The sequence below is a fragment of the Podarcis cretensis genome, assembly GCF_951804945.1.
Source record: "Podarcis cretensis genome assembly, chromosome: 13".
In the NCBI taxonomy this organism is placed as follows: domain Eukaryota; kingdom Metazoa; phylum Chordata; class Lepidosauria; order Squamata; family Lacertidae; genus Podarcis; species Podarcis cretensis.
In genome coordinates this window covers 41,109,567-41,128,055 of record NC_137182.1, presented here as the reverse complement: position 1 = coordinate 41,128,055, position 18,489 = coordinate 41,109,567, and the positions used below count along the sequence as shown (strand labels likewise).

The 18,489-nt window shown below is 44.7% G+C and overlaps 1 protein-coding gene across 4 annotated transcripts in view; it reads right to left on the bottom strand.

Annotated features, from left to right (window-relative positions):
- The window catches only part of LOC307201220 (integrin alpha-X-like), a 31,121-nt gene extending 19,061 nt beyond the window's left edge, over nt 1-12,060 (bottom strand). For 3 of the 4 annotated variants that reach the window (XM_079950243.1, XM_079950244.1, XM_079950245.1), the window contains exons 1-8: nt 12,009-12,060; nt 10,552-10,657; nt 8,984-9,087; nt 7,775-7,839; nt 7,493-7,607; nt 6,464-6,594; nt 2,229-2,362; nt 370-520 (exon numbers count right to left, since the gene is read on the bottom strand). In XM_079950243.1, the coding sequence (XP_079806369.1) occupies nt 370-520; nt 2,229-2,362; nt 6,464-6,594; nt 7,493-7,607; nt 7,775-7,839; nt 8,984-9,087; nt 10,552-10,657; nt 12,009-12,045 (843 nt within the window). In that variant the 5' untranslated portion in view covers nt 12,046-12,060. Of the gene's footprint in view, nt 1-369; nt 521-2,228; nt 2,363-6,463; nt 6,595-7,492; nt 7,608-7,774; nt 7,840-8,146; nt 8,235-8,983; nt 9,088-10,551; nt 10,658-12,008 lie in introns of those variants that run through there. The other variant, XM_079950246.1, reaches the window with a different exon arrangement.
- Between the last annotated feature and the right edge of the window lie 6,429 nt (nt 12,061-18,489).

Below are 18,489 nucleotides of genomic sequence, written 5' to 3'. Positions count from 1 at the left end.
AGTGGGTGGTGCCAAGTAGGGAGGAGCAGGGGGCCAGAGCTCCCCCAAAATTTTCATTGAAAGTCTGGACATTGGCTTAATTTCCAAAGAAGGGTATCAGTCAGTCATTAATATGATTTGAGCTTCTTAGCTGCAATTTCACTACTCCTACTTCAACAGGGGGGTAGGTGGGGTTGGTAAGCAATGTGAGCAGGGGCACAGCCACAACTATAAAGCATAATGAGCTAAATGCTCAGGAAATGTGAAATTAGCACTGCCAACAAGAAAGGCTATAAACATCCAAATAAAAGCAATTCAATAACTGATTTTGTGGAAATTCACATACAGTACTGTTTAGTAAACCTAGAAGACTCCTTGCAGAATCCTCACCCCAATAGCATAACGGATAATTCCTGCTCGTTCAGCCTCTGGCACCACATTCCAATACTGCAGTTGATCATTCTTTTGACCATCTGTTATCACAACAAGAATCTTGGTAGATCCATTTCTGGAGCCTTTCCTTGGGATAAAAATCTCCCTCCTTGGAAAGAGAAGAGAACTGGATAAGGACTTCATTGTTTGCATTTCCCTAAAGCAGCCTAGAGGAGAAAACAAGAGGGGATAGAGTAAAGATGTAACGCTGGGGAGGAGAACCTGTTTCCCTCCAGATGTTGCTAGCCTATAGCTCTCCTCATTCATCACCATTGGCCATGTTGGCTGGGGCTAATGTCCAGCAACATATGGAGGACCACAGAGTGCCCATCTCTGAGGGCAACCTCTTTAAAAACAGGCTTTATGCATTGAACTTAAAGGGGAGTCTTACTGTATCAAAAATTGCTTCCTAATGCAAATGTGAAAGCCTAATTGATGATGTTCAAATGTTTCCTCAGTTTTCTCTCCCATGTGCACACTGATCAGGCATTAACTTACAATGCTTCCCCAGAAGACATATAGTGTGGAATTGCCATTCTTCATCCACTCACTTTTTGTGGTGCATCCACACATTGCCTACTCCAGTCATTGCCATCTAGTATTTTCCCCACAATTCTTCCAGTTTTCTGTAGACAACAGAAAGTCTGACTTTTCCTAAAAGTAGCTTTCCCAGAAGGGAAAAGTAGCAGAATTTCCACAAGTGTAAATGCCTTTAGTGCTATTCTTACTCCTCTCTAAAAAGGCAGAGTTTAGACATGGGCAGCGACATAGTGTGAAGAAGATCCTATGAGAGCTCAGCACACGTTCATTACATCAGAAGTGTGAAATCTTTTGCAGACTGAGGGCCAAATTGTTTTCTGAGAAACCTTCCAACATCCACATGCTAGTGGTGGATAGAGCCAGGAACAAAAGTGGGGGTGATAATGTAAACATTACAGTACAGTACACTACAGTAGGCTACTTTCTATGCACATCCACACACCCCTCTCTGTCCTCTACCCAGGCAAGCAAAAAGCACTTTGCCTCTGGCCCTTTCCATCACTAGTGTGTGGCCCCTGAAAGATTGCCCAGAAGGGATTGTGGCTGCTAGAGGGACCACAAAAGAGCCCCTCCCAATATTGGTTGGGGGCCTGAGCCACCATCCCAGGGATAATCAGGTAAAAGCTGATTGATAATGGGAGATGTACAGCTGGTTTACTAGGGCTTAGCAGCCAACTGCACAATCTTAAGAACATAAGAACAGCCTGCTGGATCAGGCCAGTGGCCCATCTAGTCCAGCATCCTGTTCTCACAGTGGTCACCCAGATGCCTATGGGAAGCCTGCAAGCAGGGCCTGAATGCAACAGTACACTCTCCACTTGTGATTCCCAGCAACTGGCTTTCAGAAGCATATTGTCTCTCACCATGGAAGCCAGGCATAGTCATTGTTGCTTGCATCGACTGAGCATGAATTTGTTTCTGTGGATCTAAGCTAACTGAACTGAACTGAACTGAGAGCTAAAGTCTGGACAGAGATAGAGAGGGAGTGGGAGATAGTGATGAAGCTGAGAGTGAAGAGGATCAGCCCTAAACAGCAAGCTTCTAGTTCTTCTCCCTGTAATATTAATGAACTGTTGGGACACCTTTTCAATTTATTTATTTTTGTTTGATATTGGACCACAATGATGTTGGAACATCTTAAAAACTCTTCACAAGTCTCTAACCTAGCAATTCATTCTGATAACAGAACTGAACCATTACTCATGCCTAGTTTGTGCCTAAAAGGGGAAGAGATGGAGCAAGCTGTTTTTGCAGAGAAATAAGGTTATTGAACATACACAACTTTTCTGATGGCAGTGGCTGTATAGGTCATGCCGCGACTTTGTGTGATACCCAAGACATTGTTAGAAGGATCTGGAGCATTGAAATCAAAGTGTTCTGTGAAGCCTGTGGAATATTGTGCCAGAGCAAACTAACAAGAGAAAGACAAAAAAAGGAGTTAATGAATAGGGCTACCTGGTCTCCAGAGGTCCTATACCCTTTTACCTGGGAAGAAGCCCCAATGAACTCAACAAGACAATTACTTCTGATTAGAACATAGTAGATTGCACTGTAAGAGACCCTTAGTGAGTGAAACCTGGGAGCTGGCTGAAGTAGCAGGCCAAGCTCCTCGGAGTGCGATAGGTTAAGGTCTCGGCCACACTTCCATTTGTGCCACAGGTTCTAGGCATTTGTGATTTGTAGGCACGGGTATGAGTGGTTTCCTTTTTTTTTGTCCCACCAGTATCCCACCAGAAAACCCACTGTTTGCCACTGAATCTAAGGAAGTGTTTGGCTTTTAAACATTTGCTCTGATTCAGCAGTAAAACATGGGTTTCCCCAGGGAAGGTGCAGAGACACACAAAAAAGTGCTTGGACACAGACCTGGAAAGCCTGGACCTGTGCCTAGAAAGCACAAAGCAAAGGTAAGTGTGGATGAGCTCTGAGGCTGACTCTTCAGGGGAGGTGTGGGAAACCTTTGACACTTCAGATGTTGCTAAACTACAACTCCAAGCAGCACCAGCAAGCATAGCCAATTCCTAGGGATGGTGGGAGTTATAGTTCAGCAACATCTGGAGGACTAAAGGTCCCCACACCTCCAGGTCTTCAGGCAGCGCTCTGTCACATGATCTCATAACCAGTCCTTTTAACTGGAGAATAGAAGCTAGAAATTTCTGCATGCAAAGCCTGCTGCCCCACCACTGACAGAGGGCCTTGCATGCGCCACAAGCAACACTTGCAGGATTGTCAAACTTTACAATTAACATGTGGTATTAGTGCAGTTTCCTGCACAGGGTTCACAGCTGGGCGGGAAACCAGTTACTTTCATCAACAGCAAAAACACCCCTTTCCCTCTTGCATTCACAAGTGACAGAGGGCTGGTTAACAGAGTGTCCTGCTAACTGACATTGTAGCCTACCCCAAAAGTGATTCTCTGTGGTGGCATTGCACCAGGGGTGGAGGAATTGGGGTGAGATGGGTGCAGGCTGCCCTAGGTGCCACCATTGAGGGGGGTGACAAAATGCTGGGTGGCACTCACTGCGGGGCCTGCAGTGCGCCCGAGCCATGCATCTCTCCTGGGAGAGATGTGATGGCTTGGGCGCATGCAGGCTCTGCACTGTCCAAACAGTCTGCCCACTGCCTCCCCCCCCAGCTGTGGGCAGCTGAGTAGGAGGAGGCAGGCAGACTCTGGAGGCCCCACGGTGCGCCCCGCACCTATGGGTGGCTCACCCTACCCCTGGCCTCGCCGCCCCAGGCGCCTGAACGACGCCCGAACGGCTTCCTCCGCCACTGCATTGCACAGAGAAACAGGTAATGTTGAGCTGGTTCTATACTTGGAAGTGGAATGAAGTGGCAAAATGGATTGTACCACTTTCAGGCTACAAATTTGGAGATTCCACTTTTGATTGTGAACACAAACACAGAGCACCCAGCAAACAAAATATAAGCACAGCTGGAAGAAAGATTCTAGCCTAGCCCTTTGAATGCTATGCTGGCTTTCTGTTTGCAGGGAGGGAGTTTAATTTTAAAGTAGTTGTTGTTGGACTCACATGGCCATCAGTCCTAGCTAGCATGGGATGATGAAAGTTGCAATCATGGATTTCCTCACTATGGCTTTAAAGACTCCTTGCAGTTTTGCGTGGACAGGCGGAGTCCCCAGATCCCGAGTGGTCCCCCCCGTCATGTGGAATAACGACTCTAGACAACGTGCTATGGGATTAAATTGGCCACAACTTTATTAAATTTCAAATGTGGGTAGACCTTGGCTCAGGCATTGGGCGTTCTCCCTCCCTAGTCCCCAGCCGGGAACCAAGGGAGCATCAGGGTTATCCATTGTGGGGGGGGGGATGGGCCGGCTCTGGAGAACATATGTTCAAGCAGAGATAGCCGCCCCCGTTACGCCGCCGCAGGGGAGAGCAATGACGACCTTTCGGCGTACGGCCAAAGCCTCCCTTCAAAAACCCCTTTAACGGGGAACCCTGGTATCGCCGCCGCAAAGAGGAAGATGGACTAAAGGATTCCGCCCAAGGCCTGATACCGCCAAAGTTGTGACGTTTTGCTACGAGAAAGGCGAAACCTGCCAATGCAGGGAAATTCCTTTCCGGCCCTTTAACAGCGACCTTATCGTAGCAGCGCCCGCATACCTGTGGAGACAGGTTAACCTGCAAAACCTATGAAGAAAAGTTAACCTGCAAAAGAAGACATTAACTGAGGGTGGGTAGGGTGGGAGAAGCTCGGGAGCCAAGTGAGGATTAACAATTAAGATCCACCCTCTATTGTGTGGGCAGGTAATCCCTCCCCTTACCTGGCCTGGTTTCCCTGGCAACGCTTCCCCCAGGTGGGATTGGACAACTCACTGGGGTAGGCGGGGACCTCCAGGTATCCCACCTGAGGGAAGGCAAAGCCTATGCTGATGGGGCCACTCCAGATCCAGGGCTGCACGCGTCCACGCAAAAGGCGTCCCCCGTTTTAAGTGGGGAGCGGTCATTGTCCAATAACATACAGAGGGAGCTAGGCTTAGGAAAAATCCCACCTGTGGCTTCTGCTGTACCACAGAGGGTGTTCTTCACGCATGCAAGTTTTTCATAATATCTGTGCAACATGAAGTCCATATCCCCACCGCCATTTAATCAGGATTTACTCTTTCCATAGAAAATAAATTAAATTAAGAACAAACTTGTTGCTATCAATCCATCTGCAATATATTAACAATCTGTTTGCAATATTATGTCCCTATCTGGAAGAACCCTAACTTGAATGTACATGAACTTTGCCAAGGAAACTCTGGGATGTTTTGCTGCTGCAGACACATTTCAATGTCACATCAGGAAGCCAGTAATTCTGTATGCTGGTCCCATTCAATCTATCAAGATGGAAGAAACCCAAACATGAGAATTGTGGGGGTAAAGATGTGGCAGTGACAGATCATGTGGCATGCAGCTCTAGCATGTATCAGCTTTCAATTCACTGATAACATATGACAGCCACATGAACATTAAAAAGAGAATGCAATGCAACGCCATGCATGCTACTTAGATCCTTTGATTTTAACGAGTCTACTCTGAGCATGACTAACTGGATCTCACCCAGAGTTCAAAGCACATTCTGAATTCTCTAAACCACTTTTTAAGTTATGTGTCTGCACACAGCAGGCACGTCCCAAACCTAGTTTGTTTTCTGTATAAAATTGGAGACACAGTTTCACTCTAACACCCCAAAAGGATTACATTTAGAGTAAGGAAACAAACTGTCTGCTCTCAAAAGAGCCCACTGCCAATATGTTTCTACACGTCACTATTCTGGCTACAACTCCTCAACCCACCTAAAAACCACCAACTCAAACTAGCAACTCATGCAGATATGCAAGAGACAGCCTTCTGCAATGAGAGAGAATTGCGGTGCCTCTGCACTGGGACTGACTGGTGGATGTAACTACAGCCAGCCAATGGTGCAACGGAAAAACCTTTGGAAGGAGGCAAGACTGAAATGAAGATTTATTCAAAGATGCAGCAGGCAGCCTTATCTGTGGGTGAGTGCTTTGCCAGTGGCGTAGCGTGGGGGGTGCAGGGGGGGCCAGCCGCACCGGGCGCAACATCTCGGGGTTAGGGTTGGGGGCGCAAATCCACGGGTTAGGGGGCGCAAATCCCCAGGTTAGGGGGCGCAAATCCACGGGTTAGGGGGCGCAAATCCACGGGTTAGGGGGCGCAAATCCACGGGTTAGGGGGCACAAATTACTTGCCTTGCCCCGGGTGCTGACAACCCACGCTACGCCACTGTGCTTTGCACTCACACAAAAAACTCTCATGCTTAAAATAATGCATTTAGTACACTTGCAAAAGCCCTCCTACTAGTTGGTGGAGCCAGGAATGTAGGTTTTATATGAGGAACTGAAGTGTTGCCAATACCCACAGCTAACAGAAGGTGCCTACCTGGGGCCAGTGCTGGTCTTCCTCCCCCCAGGAAAGGACTGACCTCCCAAAACACAATAAGATTGCATGATGTTGCCCTCCAGCACGCCCCTCGTGTCCATTACCCGCGTGTTCCTGCCAGACAACCTCTTGATGACCTCAGAGACAAACCACTTCATTCTTTCGAAGTCCTGGTTACTGACGCTGCCTGAGCCATCAATCAAGAACACAATATCTGTTGGGTGGGTAGTGCATTCTGGGGGATACATAAAGGAACATTTCAATCTACCTTATATCCAGTGGTGTGGTGGTAAATTCTGAAAGCTCATCATGACAGCCCCCCACAGCCACAGCGCCAAAGAGAGTTTATGAAATCCCCAAAGGAGAGTCCAAAAATGCAGGCAGCTGAGTTGATCCATTCTTAGACACACACACATGCATACACCAAAGTTCAACAATACATAGCTTAATACCCAATTCATTAGGATCAGCACAACTTCAATCCTATGCACAGTTTCCTAGGAGTGATCACTATTAAGCAAACCAACTTAATTTTCACTTCCTGAAAAAATTGCAAACCAAAACATGCCATCCTTCTAAACTTTCACTTCTCCAAATTTTGCAGTGCAGTTCTCCAACCAAGCAATGTGTACATAAATGTGTATATTAGGGGAAAGTGTGCATAAAAATACATATATGAATGAAAATAACATGTAAAATGCATTAAATAGGTAAAAATGCTTGCAAAAATGTGTACCTCGGGTTACATACGCTTCAGGTTACATACGCTTCAGGTTACACACTCCGCTAACTTAGAAATAGTGCTTCAGGTTAAGAACTTTGCTTCAGGATAAGAACAGAAATCGGGCTCCGGTGGCACGGCGGCAGCAGGAGGCCCCATTAGGTAAAGTGGTCTTTCAGATTAAGTACGGGCCTCCAGAATGAATTAAGTACTTAACCCAAGGTACCACTGTATATTAGGAGAAATCCACGCTAAAATGCTGAAATTTTTTCATAAGGACTTTGAAACACGCAAACACACACACACACACACACACAGAGAGCGCACTATGGAAATAAGGAGAACTGAACTTGAAATTTGCAAATTGAGAGTCCAAGAGCAATTGACAGATTCACTCATCCCAAAGTCTCACCTGGTAAGATCTCTGGAAATTGCTGGAACTTTTGGAGCTTTTGATCCAGAAGGAAACAGTAGCCGTTCAGATACATGTTTGTTCCACAGGCCCTGTGTACTGTGGGGCCGCACACCTTTCAAGTGAACAAAGAGGGAGTTTTCATGATATGTTCAAATTTGCTGAATATGCTATTTGACTAGGAGAGGATTTTAATCTGGGCCCATTCAAACTCAATTCTTTCCCTCCAACAATGCCGATTTCCCACCAGAGTGCCAGAGAGAGAGAGAGAGAAGAATTTACCAAGATTTGAGAATCCCTGGCAACCAAGGACAGACCAAGGGACATATTGACAGCATCTATAGGCCCTGAAAGAAATAATAGTAATCATGCTGAGATTATTAATCGTTAAGAATGGAGAAGAACAACTATATTAACTCAGTGGCAGAGCATTTGCTTTGCACTCAGAAGGTATCAGGTTCAATCCCCAGCATCTCCAGGTAGGGCTAGGAAAGAACCTTCTCTGAAACCCTGTACAGCAGCTGCCAGACAGTACTGAGGTAGATTGATAGGTCCTTGCCCTAAGGGGCTTACAATCTAAAAGCAGGTGCAGGGAAACAACAGAGGGCATGGGGAAGTGGAAACAGAGATAAACAGGGGGAGACAACCTGGTACCTTCCGGATGCTGTTGGGCAGCAAGTCCTGTCATCCCTGGCCACTGACCATTCTGATTGGGACTGATGGGCATTGGAGTTCAACAACATCTGGTGGTCATCAGGTTGGCAAAGGCAGCTTTATAGCAATCTCAGATCAGTAGGGAAGCCTCGCTCTGACCTCAGGCTACTATAGCTCTGACCTCAGGCTACTATAAGGTAAAGGTACCCCTGCCCATATGGGCCAGTCTTGACAGACTCTGGGGTTGTGCGCCCATCTCACTCAAGAGGCCAGGGGCCAGTGCTGTCCGGAGACACTTCCGGGTCACGTGGCCAGCGTGACATCGCTGCTCTGGCGAGCCAGAGTCGCACACGGAAACGCCGTTTACCTTCCTGCTGGTAAGCGGTCCCTATTTATCTACTTGCACCCGGAGGTGCTTTCGAACTGCTAGGTTGGCAGGCGCTGGGACCGAGCAGCGGGAGCGCACCCCGCCGCAGGGATTCGAACCGCCGACCTTTCGATCGGCAAGTCCTAGGCGCTGAGGCTTTAACCCACAGCGCCACCTGCGTCCCTCAGGCTACTATAGCCTTACAATTTAGAAACTATTCTCACTTCCTCCTCTTTGTCGCTTCCCACTCACTTCTCTTGAACTGAAACTCAGACATCCTACCTCTCTCAGACAATCCAGTCCCAAATTCTGTTTAAAAAAACCACCTTACTCACTCCTGCAACAGCGACCACAAGCCCAGGCTACCCTGACCCCATACCTCCCTCTCCCCTCTCTCTGAGAGAACCTGGACCACCATTTGGCTTTTCCCAGATAGGACCAGCTTCATTTGAAACTTAGAAGTTACCTACGTTGGATGCTAATCTCTGTACAGCCACTTGAACTGTAGGTGCACCGGTAAAGTTTACCAATTTCGTTCACTCGTCCATGCTGAAGTGGGGCACCGACAAGCACCCTGAGGTGAGGGGGGCAATAGGCAGGTGATTAGTATACAGTGACACTTTATGATGTAACCTGAGCCAGGTGTGGGGAACCTTTGGCCCTTCAGATGTTTCCGCAACTCCCATCACCACTGAGCATTGGTCATGTTTGCTGGAGGCTGTTGAGAGTTATAGTTCAGCAGCATCTGGAAGGCCATGGGCTCCCCAGTCCTGCCCTAAGCAAAGAAAGAAAAGACAGTGCTCTGCCAAAAGGAGCTCACGAGACAACAAAGAGAGAAGGGAGAGAAGGGAGTGGCCAGCCAAGAAAACAAAGAATGAACTTGAGCCAAACCAGTTACTTCAGTTTTGCTTCAGCTGAGAAACAGCACTAAGGCATCAGGCCAAAAGCTGCTCAGACAAGGTGGGCTTGGGAGGGAGAGGGAAGTATGGGGGGGGGTCCATGCATACAGGTAGGGGTGGGAGAGAAATTACATTCAATTTGCATTTTAATAAGAAATGACCTAATTCACATTTCTTGAACCAATACATGGACTGAAATACAGCTATCCTTCACAATTCACATGTCTCAAAATTTCACAATGCAGTCCTCCATTAAAGTAATGGGTAGAATTCAAAGTAGCACTAATTTCCTTAGTACTCCATCAATGCGAGCATTTTTGCTTGCCTGATGGAACAATCTCCCCACTCCTCACTCCACACACTGTTCTGGGGGTTTTCCAACCCCATCTCTGAGCCAATGTGTGTGGGGGGGTGTATGGAGGAAGAGATGGGAAAGAACCATCACACTATCAGGACATGTTGCACTGACTCCCACCAGTGCAACTATTTAGTTGAATCTATCCCAACATGCACAATAATGCATATAAAAGGGGGAAGTGTGCATAAAAAGCCACACATTCATGAAAATGCAGTTCAAATGCACTACATGTTTCCTAGTATTAGTCAAAGCTGCATGGGAAAATGTGATTATTAGAACTTTGCACCAAAGTGTTGAAGATAGATAGATAGATGATAGATGATAGATAGATAGATAGATAGATAGATAGATAGATAGATAGATGAGAGAGAGAGAGAGAGAGAGAGAGAGAGAGAGAGAGAGAGAGAGAGAGAGACTGCTACAGAATTTAAGATTGGAGAAATGAGAAACAGAAATTGAAATGAACAGATTCATCCATCCCTATAGACAGAATAGCACAAAAGAATCTTAACAGTCATTCAGGAGAAAAGGAAAAACATGAAGCAAATGTGGGTGGTGGAGCTGAAGAAATATAGGTTGCAAGTAAGGGAGGAAAGCCTAGGAAGTTAGGGGTCAGGTCAGGCCACTGAAAATGTCACAATGCATACAAAAAGTGTTGTCAATTAAAGGCCTTGCTGTTTTTGTTCCCCAGTGCCATTTGCCATTTTTTCATCTTCCTTCTGAGCCCTCCTCCTATGTTCCCCGTAACCCTGTCCCTGACACCGAATCAGCTTCCTCTTACTCATTCCTGGTCTGTGCCACGCTGCTCCCAAAGCTCTGAGTTCTTATCTGAAAGATGGTTGGTGTAGCCACATCCACGCTAAATCCGCAACACCACGACACCAGCACTGCAAGAGTTAAAGGGACTCTCAGTACACCACTTACACACACACACACACAACCCATTCCAGGTTGATTTTTTAAAAAACGTATTTTGTCTTTTCCAGATACAACAAGAAAAGTGGGGACCCATACACCACAAGAGAGTACATCAAAGTTACTACTGTAAGATGTTTAGATAGGTCATCATTACACATACTAGTTGAAGGTTTATTTCTATAGATCTCCATGAGATGCTGGAGGCCTCTATGCATGCTCATTTTGAGATACGTAAGAAATAAAGATAAATCAAGTTGGATAAAAGGCATCTGTAACAAACGAATATTTGTCAATTTGCCCATGAAAATCAAGTTCCAAAGTTTTTCCAGCCAAGCCTCAAATCTGTATCCAAGGAATACCAATAGTTGGTTATAGTATGCTGTGGTGCAACGATCATGAGACGAATAATAAAGTCCTCATGGAAAAGTCTGAGGCATCTGAATCAACCCCTCCAGGTTAATTAACCCAGAACAATTACTATTGTTGCTCAGCATTGGAATTGAGTCAAGGCTCAGATCCAGACTTCAATCTAGTCTGAAGACAATGTGTTAAGGCAGGGCAGTTAACAGCATGGTTGGCCCTCCAGATTTTGCTGGACAACAACTCCCACCATCCATGGGATGATGCTACCTGGGACTGATGGGAGTTGGAGCCCAACAACATATGGAGGGCACCACATTGGTTATCCCTGGAGTATGTAATGAAATACTAAAGGCAAAGGCAAGTCCTCATGGAGCTGAAAGCAATTGGTCTGGGGAATGCATGCTGAAGGAAATTATTTACAGTAATTGAAATTTACATTCCTACAGGAATCTCAAAAGGGGCCAATTTTTGTTTTTGGGTTTTTTTTAAAAAAAAACAACTTTCCAGTTCTCATCAAAATTGCCCAGTTTTTCTCACATTCTATTCATTTGATTGTACATAGCTTCTCTCTTGGATGGAGAGAACACACAAAGGACAGAGTTAAGGTCAGAGTTGCCCCTACTCTGCAGAACGGTCATTGCGTGAATTGTGTGTTTGTGGAGCAAGTGAGGCTAGAGCAAATTTATTTCAAACAATGAAGCCATTTCAAGCAGGTGAAAAGAAGTAGCAGTAAGCTGCTTCTTTTTTTTAATGCTGCTTCCGTAGAATGCAAAGAGACAATAACTTTGACTATCATACAGGGCTGTTGTTTTGCAACTAGGTTTCACAAGAAATAGATACACTTTGGGTTTTTTTCTGATCTCAATTTGGACCAAGCAGGTTGCTTTTTAAAAGATTTGGATGAGCACCCACCCACCCCAGTTCACACCCTCAGACTCCCTTGCTGTTATCACTTACCTGTGCCCAGGTAAAAAAGAAGTGCTGGGAGATCCATGTCTAGTATTATTTAGACTGGGATGAAATGACCAGTGGAGAAAAGAGAAGAAAAGCAGGGTGCCCAGCAGGCAATGGAGCTGCTTTGAAGGTAACTGGCAGCTAAACAGCTGAATACATAAAGTACAGAAGTGTAACTTTATCTGATACAGAGTCTGAAAAGAAAGCCCAGCCCTCAAGGGGAGGGGGGTGGACTAGAACAGATTGTGTGAGTCAGAAAGTGTGGCTACTGGAAGGGGGTGGGAAAATGAGCGAAATGGAAAGCCAGCAAGATCAGAGGCCAAAGAAGAGAGGGCCCTGAACTGCCGTGTTAATAAAAGGAGGCTTTTTAAAAACCCCGGCAGCTTACGCTGGGATGAGAAAAATTGGACCTGCTTGTTGAATTCTCTCTCACACATGCAACTAGTTGTTTTGTTTTATACAGGAAGTTTAAGAACAAAATTGAAAGAAAAAGAAAACATCAAAAGCTCACATCAAAAATATAATGACATCCATCTCAGTTTAAACATATTAAGCCCCATTTGCACTGTACATTTAAAGCAGTAAGGTCCGTTAGGTCCAGTCATGGATGACTCTGGGGTTGTGGAGCTCATCTTGCTTTTCTGGCTGAGGGTGCCGGTGTACAGCTTCCGGGTCATGTAGCTAGCATGACTAAGCCGCTTCTGGCGAACCAGAGCAGCGCACGGAAACGCCGTTTACCTTTTCGCCGGAGCAGTACCTATTTATCTACTTGCACTGCGTACTTTCAAACTGTTAGGTTGGCAGGTGCAGGGACCGAGCAACGGGAGCTCACCCCGTCGTGGGGATTCAAACCACCAACCTTCTGATCAGCAAGCCCTAGATAGCATACTACTTTAAACACTTTATATCTTTCCCCAAGGAATCCTGGGAACAGTAGATTTTTAAGGGTGCTGAGAATTGTTAGGAGACCCTTGTCCCCCCCCCCCAAAGAGTGGTTTAACAATCAACCTCTCTTTCCAGGGAACAGTGCATGAGCAGATGGGCAGCTGGAGAACTTGTAAAGAATTGCAGTCAGCAGTGCAGTAGAAAGAGCCTTTGATTGTTCAGAAGCCAGTCAGCGGGGGAGACATGGGAGAGCTTGAGGAGGAAAAAAGTGCCTCAGAGAAGGCTGAACTACAGGCTTGAGGTGAGAGGTGAGAGTTGCTGCTGATAGATTTCTTCACTCCATATGAAGAAAAAGTTCAAGAGGAGAAGTTGGAGGTGTGCGCCTCTGCAAGCAGCCAGCATCTGGACAAGTGGCTTTGTAAGAGAAAGGTCAAGAGGAGAAGTTGGAGGCATGTGCACGTGCAAGAGGTGACTGGAAAGAGGAGTTGCCTTCAAAAACCTTCTTCGAATTTCCAGCACTAGTAGAATCTGTGTTGTCAGTGCATCTTCAGCTCAGGGGGCTACATCCATGCCATACTTTTAAAGCACATGGCTTTTTTTGCTAAAGAACCCTGAGAACTGTTGTTTGTGGAGGGAGTTGTAGTTCTGTGGTGAGTAAACTACAGTTCCCAGGAGTCTTTGGGGAAAGCCATTTGCTTTAATTGTGCACTGAATAGGTTTTAAGGTGTGGATGTGGCTAAGGTCTCACTGACTCAGAGGCCTCAGCAAAAGTACAGAACCCCCGGCCCGGCCATAGGAGCCAAATTCTAGAAGACAAGGTCCCTTCCCCCCCACAATAAAATACTTGAGAGGGCTGCCCCCCCCCCAAGTGTAGGTGGGCATTGTCATTCAAATGGTCACATGCACTGCATCATGTGGTTGACTGGGGGGGAGCTTACTTGGGCCCTCCAAGCTGGCACCCCTTTCACTCCCAATGCCACTGGAGTCAATAGCTCCTGAAACTGGCTGGGCTCTTTTAAACATAGGCTTCACTTACATTCTGAGCTGTCCAGGATGTTACCTCCTTTTTTATATATATATAAATATTTATTGAGATTTTTTAAATACAGAAATGCAAAAATAATAAACAATATAACATGTATCATAACATCTTTTCATAACTTCTTTGGACTCCCTCACATCTCTCGCTCCCACTTGCATCATTGTAAAACTTTTTCCAGCAATTTATCGACTTGTTTAGATTCTTAAGTCTCATTATTTAATTTAGTCTAATAATTCTCCAAAAAAAATTTATACTTTCCTCAATCTCCTTTATCATCCAGATTACATCTAATTTAATGGTGCTCAATTATTTATGATCTAGCATCCTCCTTAACATTCAACCAAATTACAGTATTTTTGTAAATAAATCTTAAATTTCTTCCAACCTTCTTCAGCTCTCTCCTCTCCCAGGTCTCGGATTCTGCCGGTCATCTCAGCCAATTCCATATAGTCTATCAGTTGCATCTGCCAAGGATGTTACCTCCTTTGCTTCTTTTGCCTTCTCTAAATTTGATGTATTCCTTCCCTGAATTTTCCGTGAACTCTGCACTCTGACCATAGCTGTCAACTTTTCCCTTTTCTTGTGAGGAATCCTATTCAGAATAAGGGAATTTCCCTTTAAAAAAGGGAAAAGTTGACAGCTATGACTCTGACAGCCTGACCTTGTTCCATTGGACTTCTCTGCTTATTGACTTTGAACTCCTGGAACCTGACGCCCAGTTGGCCCAGTCTTACTTCCTAGACTAAACTTGCACTTCAAGGATATTATTTTGTATACTCATTATCTCTTTCACACCCACACCCACACACCACTGGGGCTGGAACTCCTCAGACCACGACCCCCTACCCAGAATGGAACATTGACCTGTCCTTAGGCCACATTTGCCTCACACATTTAAAGTAGTAAAGCAGAATTCTACATTAAAAGCTTCCTCCAAAGAATCTGGGGAACTGTCATTTGTTAAAGTTGCTAAGAGTAGCTAAAAGACCTTGTTGTGCCACCAGCCCCCATCTGGGCGATGAGATGCTCTGGCAGTCCCTGCAACCCTCTGCACCACCTTCCCTCTCTTAATAAGATGTACACCTATGAGCTGGCTTTTGGATGGGTAGTTCACGAATCCCCCTTTATTCCTTCTGCCACCACGGATAATATATATCTGAATACTCCACCCCTAGCCTAGCCAAATGAGAAGTACCGGTAGGTAGTGTCATGCAATTAATTTCTTAAACATAAATGATAAACAATGCTTATATAATCACTTGATGTACATAAGCATATGGTTTCAATTCCTCTTTCTCCTTTTCGTTGCTTTGTTTCGTATGCAGCACTGGCTTCTATATTACTGTTTCTGTCAGGGCCGGCACATCCCATTTTGCCGCTTGAGGCGAAATGGGAAGTGCCGCCCTGCCCTGCCGCCGCACCACACAGCCTGCCCTGCCGCCTCTGGCATTGCTTCACCCCACCTCAGGGGTGGGCCCTGTCTGGTTCCTCTACTAACTAACCAGCCCTGCTTCACACCCACTGCCAACTCTCCTCCCACCCTCATTCTGCTCTTAACTGAACTCTCAACTGACTCTCAACTGCCAGCATTCAAATTCCTTTTCAAAACTCCCATCCAATCAGCATGCACCACCAACATTCCAAACTCACTCCCCCCCCCCTTACTTCACATTAATTCTTCCAACAGGCTTCCCTTTGCATTTACCTCAGTTACACTACTGTTACACACAATATTATATACCAGAACCTCACAGACCTCTGTTGCTCTTGTACAGCTGCAATTCCCAGAATGGTTTAACAATCAATCCCTCTTTCCAGGGAACTCCGGGAATTGTACCTCTGTGAAGGGCAAAGTGCTCTCCCAGCAACCTGGCTTTATTCTCCATTGGCTTCTACCAATATAAGTGACTTCCTGTGTACATTTCTTCCCAGGTCAGCCATTTCATATAATGGTTCACGTCAATCAAACAAACCATAGTTGAGTTGCATCACTAAGTAGCAGGTCTGGGAAACCTATGGCCTTCCAGATGTTGCTCAACAGCAACTCCCATCACCCCTGGTCATTGGCCATGCAAGCTGGGGCTGATGGTGGTTGTGGTTCAGCAACAGCTAGAGGACCAAAGGTTCCCCAGACCTGCTATATTGTTTTAAATCACACTTAATCCTTCCTCTCTGAGAGTATGGTCCACAGAGAATGATGCCTTTGATTGTTTCCTATAAAGCTGTCCAATGTTGAAGCCTGCTGGTTTTATCAAGGCTGTGGAACTGTCGCCAGTATTTCCTGGAAGCAAAATTAAAGTTTTGGCCACACAACATTTCTGAGGGTGTTGCAGATAACCATGATAGCTCCGTATCAGCAGAGGTTCACCTACTAAATTTCTGTGGGTCACAGACTGCTGCTGAAAAGCATAGGAGGTGGGCAGTTGATAAGCGATTTATTTTTTAAAAGATCTGCTATCTATCTTAAACTGCCCACATTTAAAAACCACATTCATTTCCCCCCATTAATATTTTTATTCATTTTCAGTTCCACTGTATCCACCTACTGCACACACCAACATATAGGGATAACAGCAACATGGAAAGAAATGCCAAATATATGGTGTTAACTACATGGTCTTAGACTTGCTGCTGGCTTCTCTTTCTGTCTTTTTTTTTATAAAAAATAATTTTTATTCATTTTTCAAACACATAATAGAAACAAAACACAAAACAAAAACACAAAGCACAAAACAAAAACATACAAAACATTTAAACAAATATAACTTCAAAATTGTATTTTCATACACCTTCTTTCCTTCGACTTCCCCACACCTCCCCATCCCTGCATCCTTGTTTTATGGTTCTTTAGCAACCCTTTGGTCAATTTATCTTGATTCCCTTTCATTAAATTTCCTTTACTTTTTTAGTTACAGCTGTAATTCTCTGTTTCTTACCCCTTGGCATCTTAGCATTCCTCAATTTTACAACAGTTTTTAAGGTATATTTTAAATTTCTTCCAGTCCTCTTCCACTGTCTCCTTCCCCTGGTCACGGATTCTGCCCGTCATCTCAGCCAGTCCCATAAAGTCCATCACCTTTGTTTGCCATTCTTCCAGAGTAGGTAGTCCTTGCATCTTCCAATACTTTGCCAGTAGAATTATTGCTGCTGTGGTAGCATACATAAAGAAAATCCTATCCTTCTTTAACACCAATTGGCCAACCATGCCCAAGAGAAAAGCCTCTGGTTTCTTAGGAAAAGTCCACTTAAGGACTTTCTTAATTTCATTATAGATCATTTCCCAAAAAGCCTTAATCTTCGGGCAGGTCCACCAAAGGTGATAAAAAGTACCTTCAGTCTCATTACATTTCCAACATTTATTATTGGGCAGATGATAGATTTTTGCAAGCTTGACTGGGGTCATGTACCACCTGTAGATCATTTTCATTATGTTTTCTTTTAAAGCATTACATGCAGTAAATTTAATACCGGTAGTCCATAACTGTTCCCAGTCAGCAAACATAGTATCATGACCGATATCTTGTGCCCATTTAATCATAGCTGATTTCACCATCTCATCCTCTGTGTTCCATTTCAGCAGCAAATTATACATTCTTGATAAGTTCTTAGTATTGGGTTCTAACAATTCTGTTTCTAGTTTTGACCTCTCTTTCTGAAATCCTATTTTCCTGTCCTGTTTGAATGTCTCATTTATCTGATGATAGTGCAGCCAATCTCGAACTTTAGGCTTTAATTTCTCGTAACTCTGAAGTTTAACCCTTTCACCATCATATTCTAAAATTTCACAATATTTTGGCCATTTAGAGTCCATATTAAGCTTTTTCACTTCCTTCGCTTCCATTGGTGACACCCACCTGGGAGTTTTACTTTCCAACAAATCTTTATATCGAATCCAGACATTATACAATGCTTTCCTTACAATATGGTTTTTAAAGCCTTTATACACCTTTGCCTTATCATACCATAAGTATGCATGCCTTCTCTTTCTGTCTTTTGTTAGGTTCATGACTTGACCATTATTAGCTTGGTTCCCCTTGATGGTTCCTCTCTCCCAGGTGGTTCCCTGGACAGTGAAAGCTGAGGCCAGCTACTTAAGGTCAAATTTCAGTTTAACCTTCCAAACATTAATTAATTCAAACTTTTATTTGACCCAAGTATTTAAGGGGATCTGGTCCCCCACAAACTCATAACAGCATGTTTTAAAGTTTTGTAATTTTTGCTGATTTTATCATTTCAGCTTTTTATAAACTGATTTGAGGGGTTGTTTTTTCCCCAATCAAGTGGTATGTAAATTTTTATGAAATAAATAAATGGGTTTTGAATTTTTCAAAGAACATGGAGAGGGGCTATCAGCGGAGACTCTAGACACCCATTCCCTGCCCCCAGAAACACACGCACTGAAATCCTACAAACACACATAAAAGCCTACAGGCATAATATGGAAATGATTGCAACTAATCCTAAAGCAGCAATCCTAACCTCTCTTATCTGGAAGTAAGCCCCATTGAACTCAGTGAGACTTAGCTCTGAGTAGACATTGCAGCATACATACACACA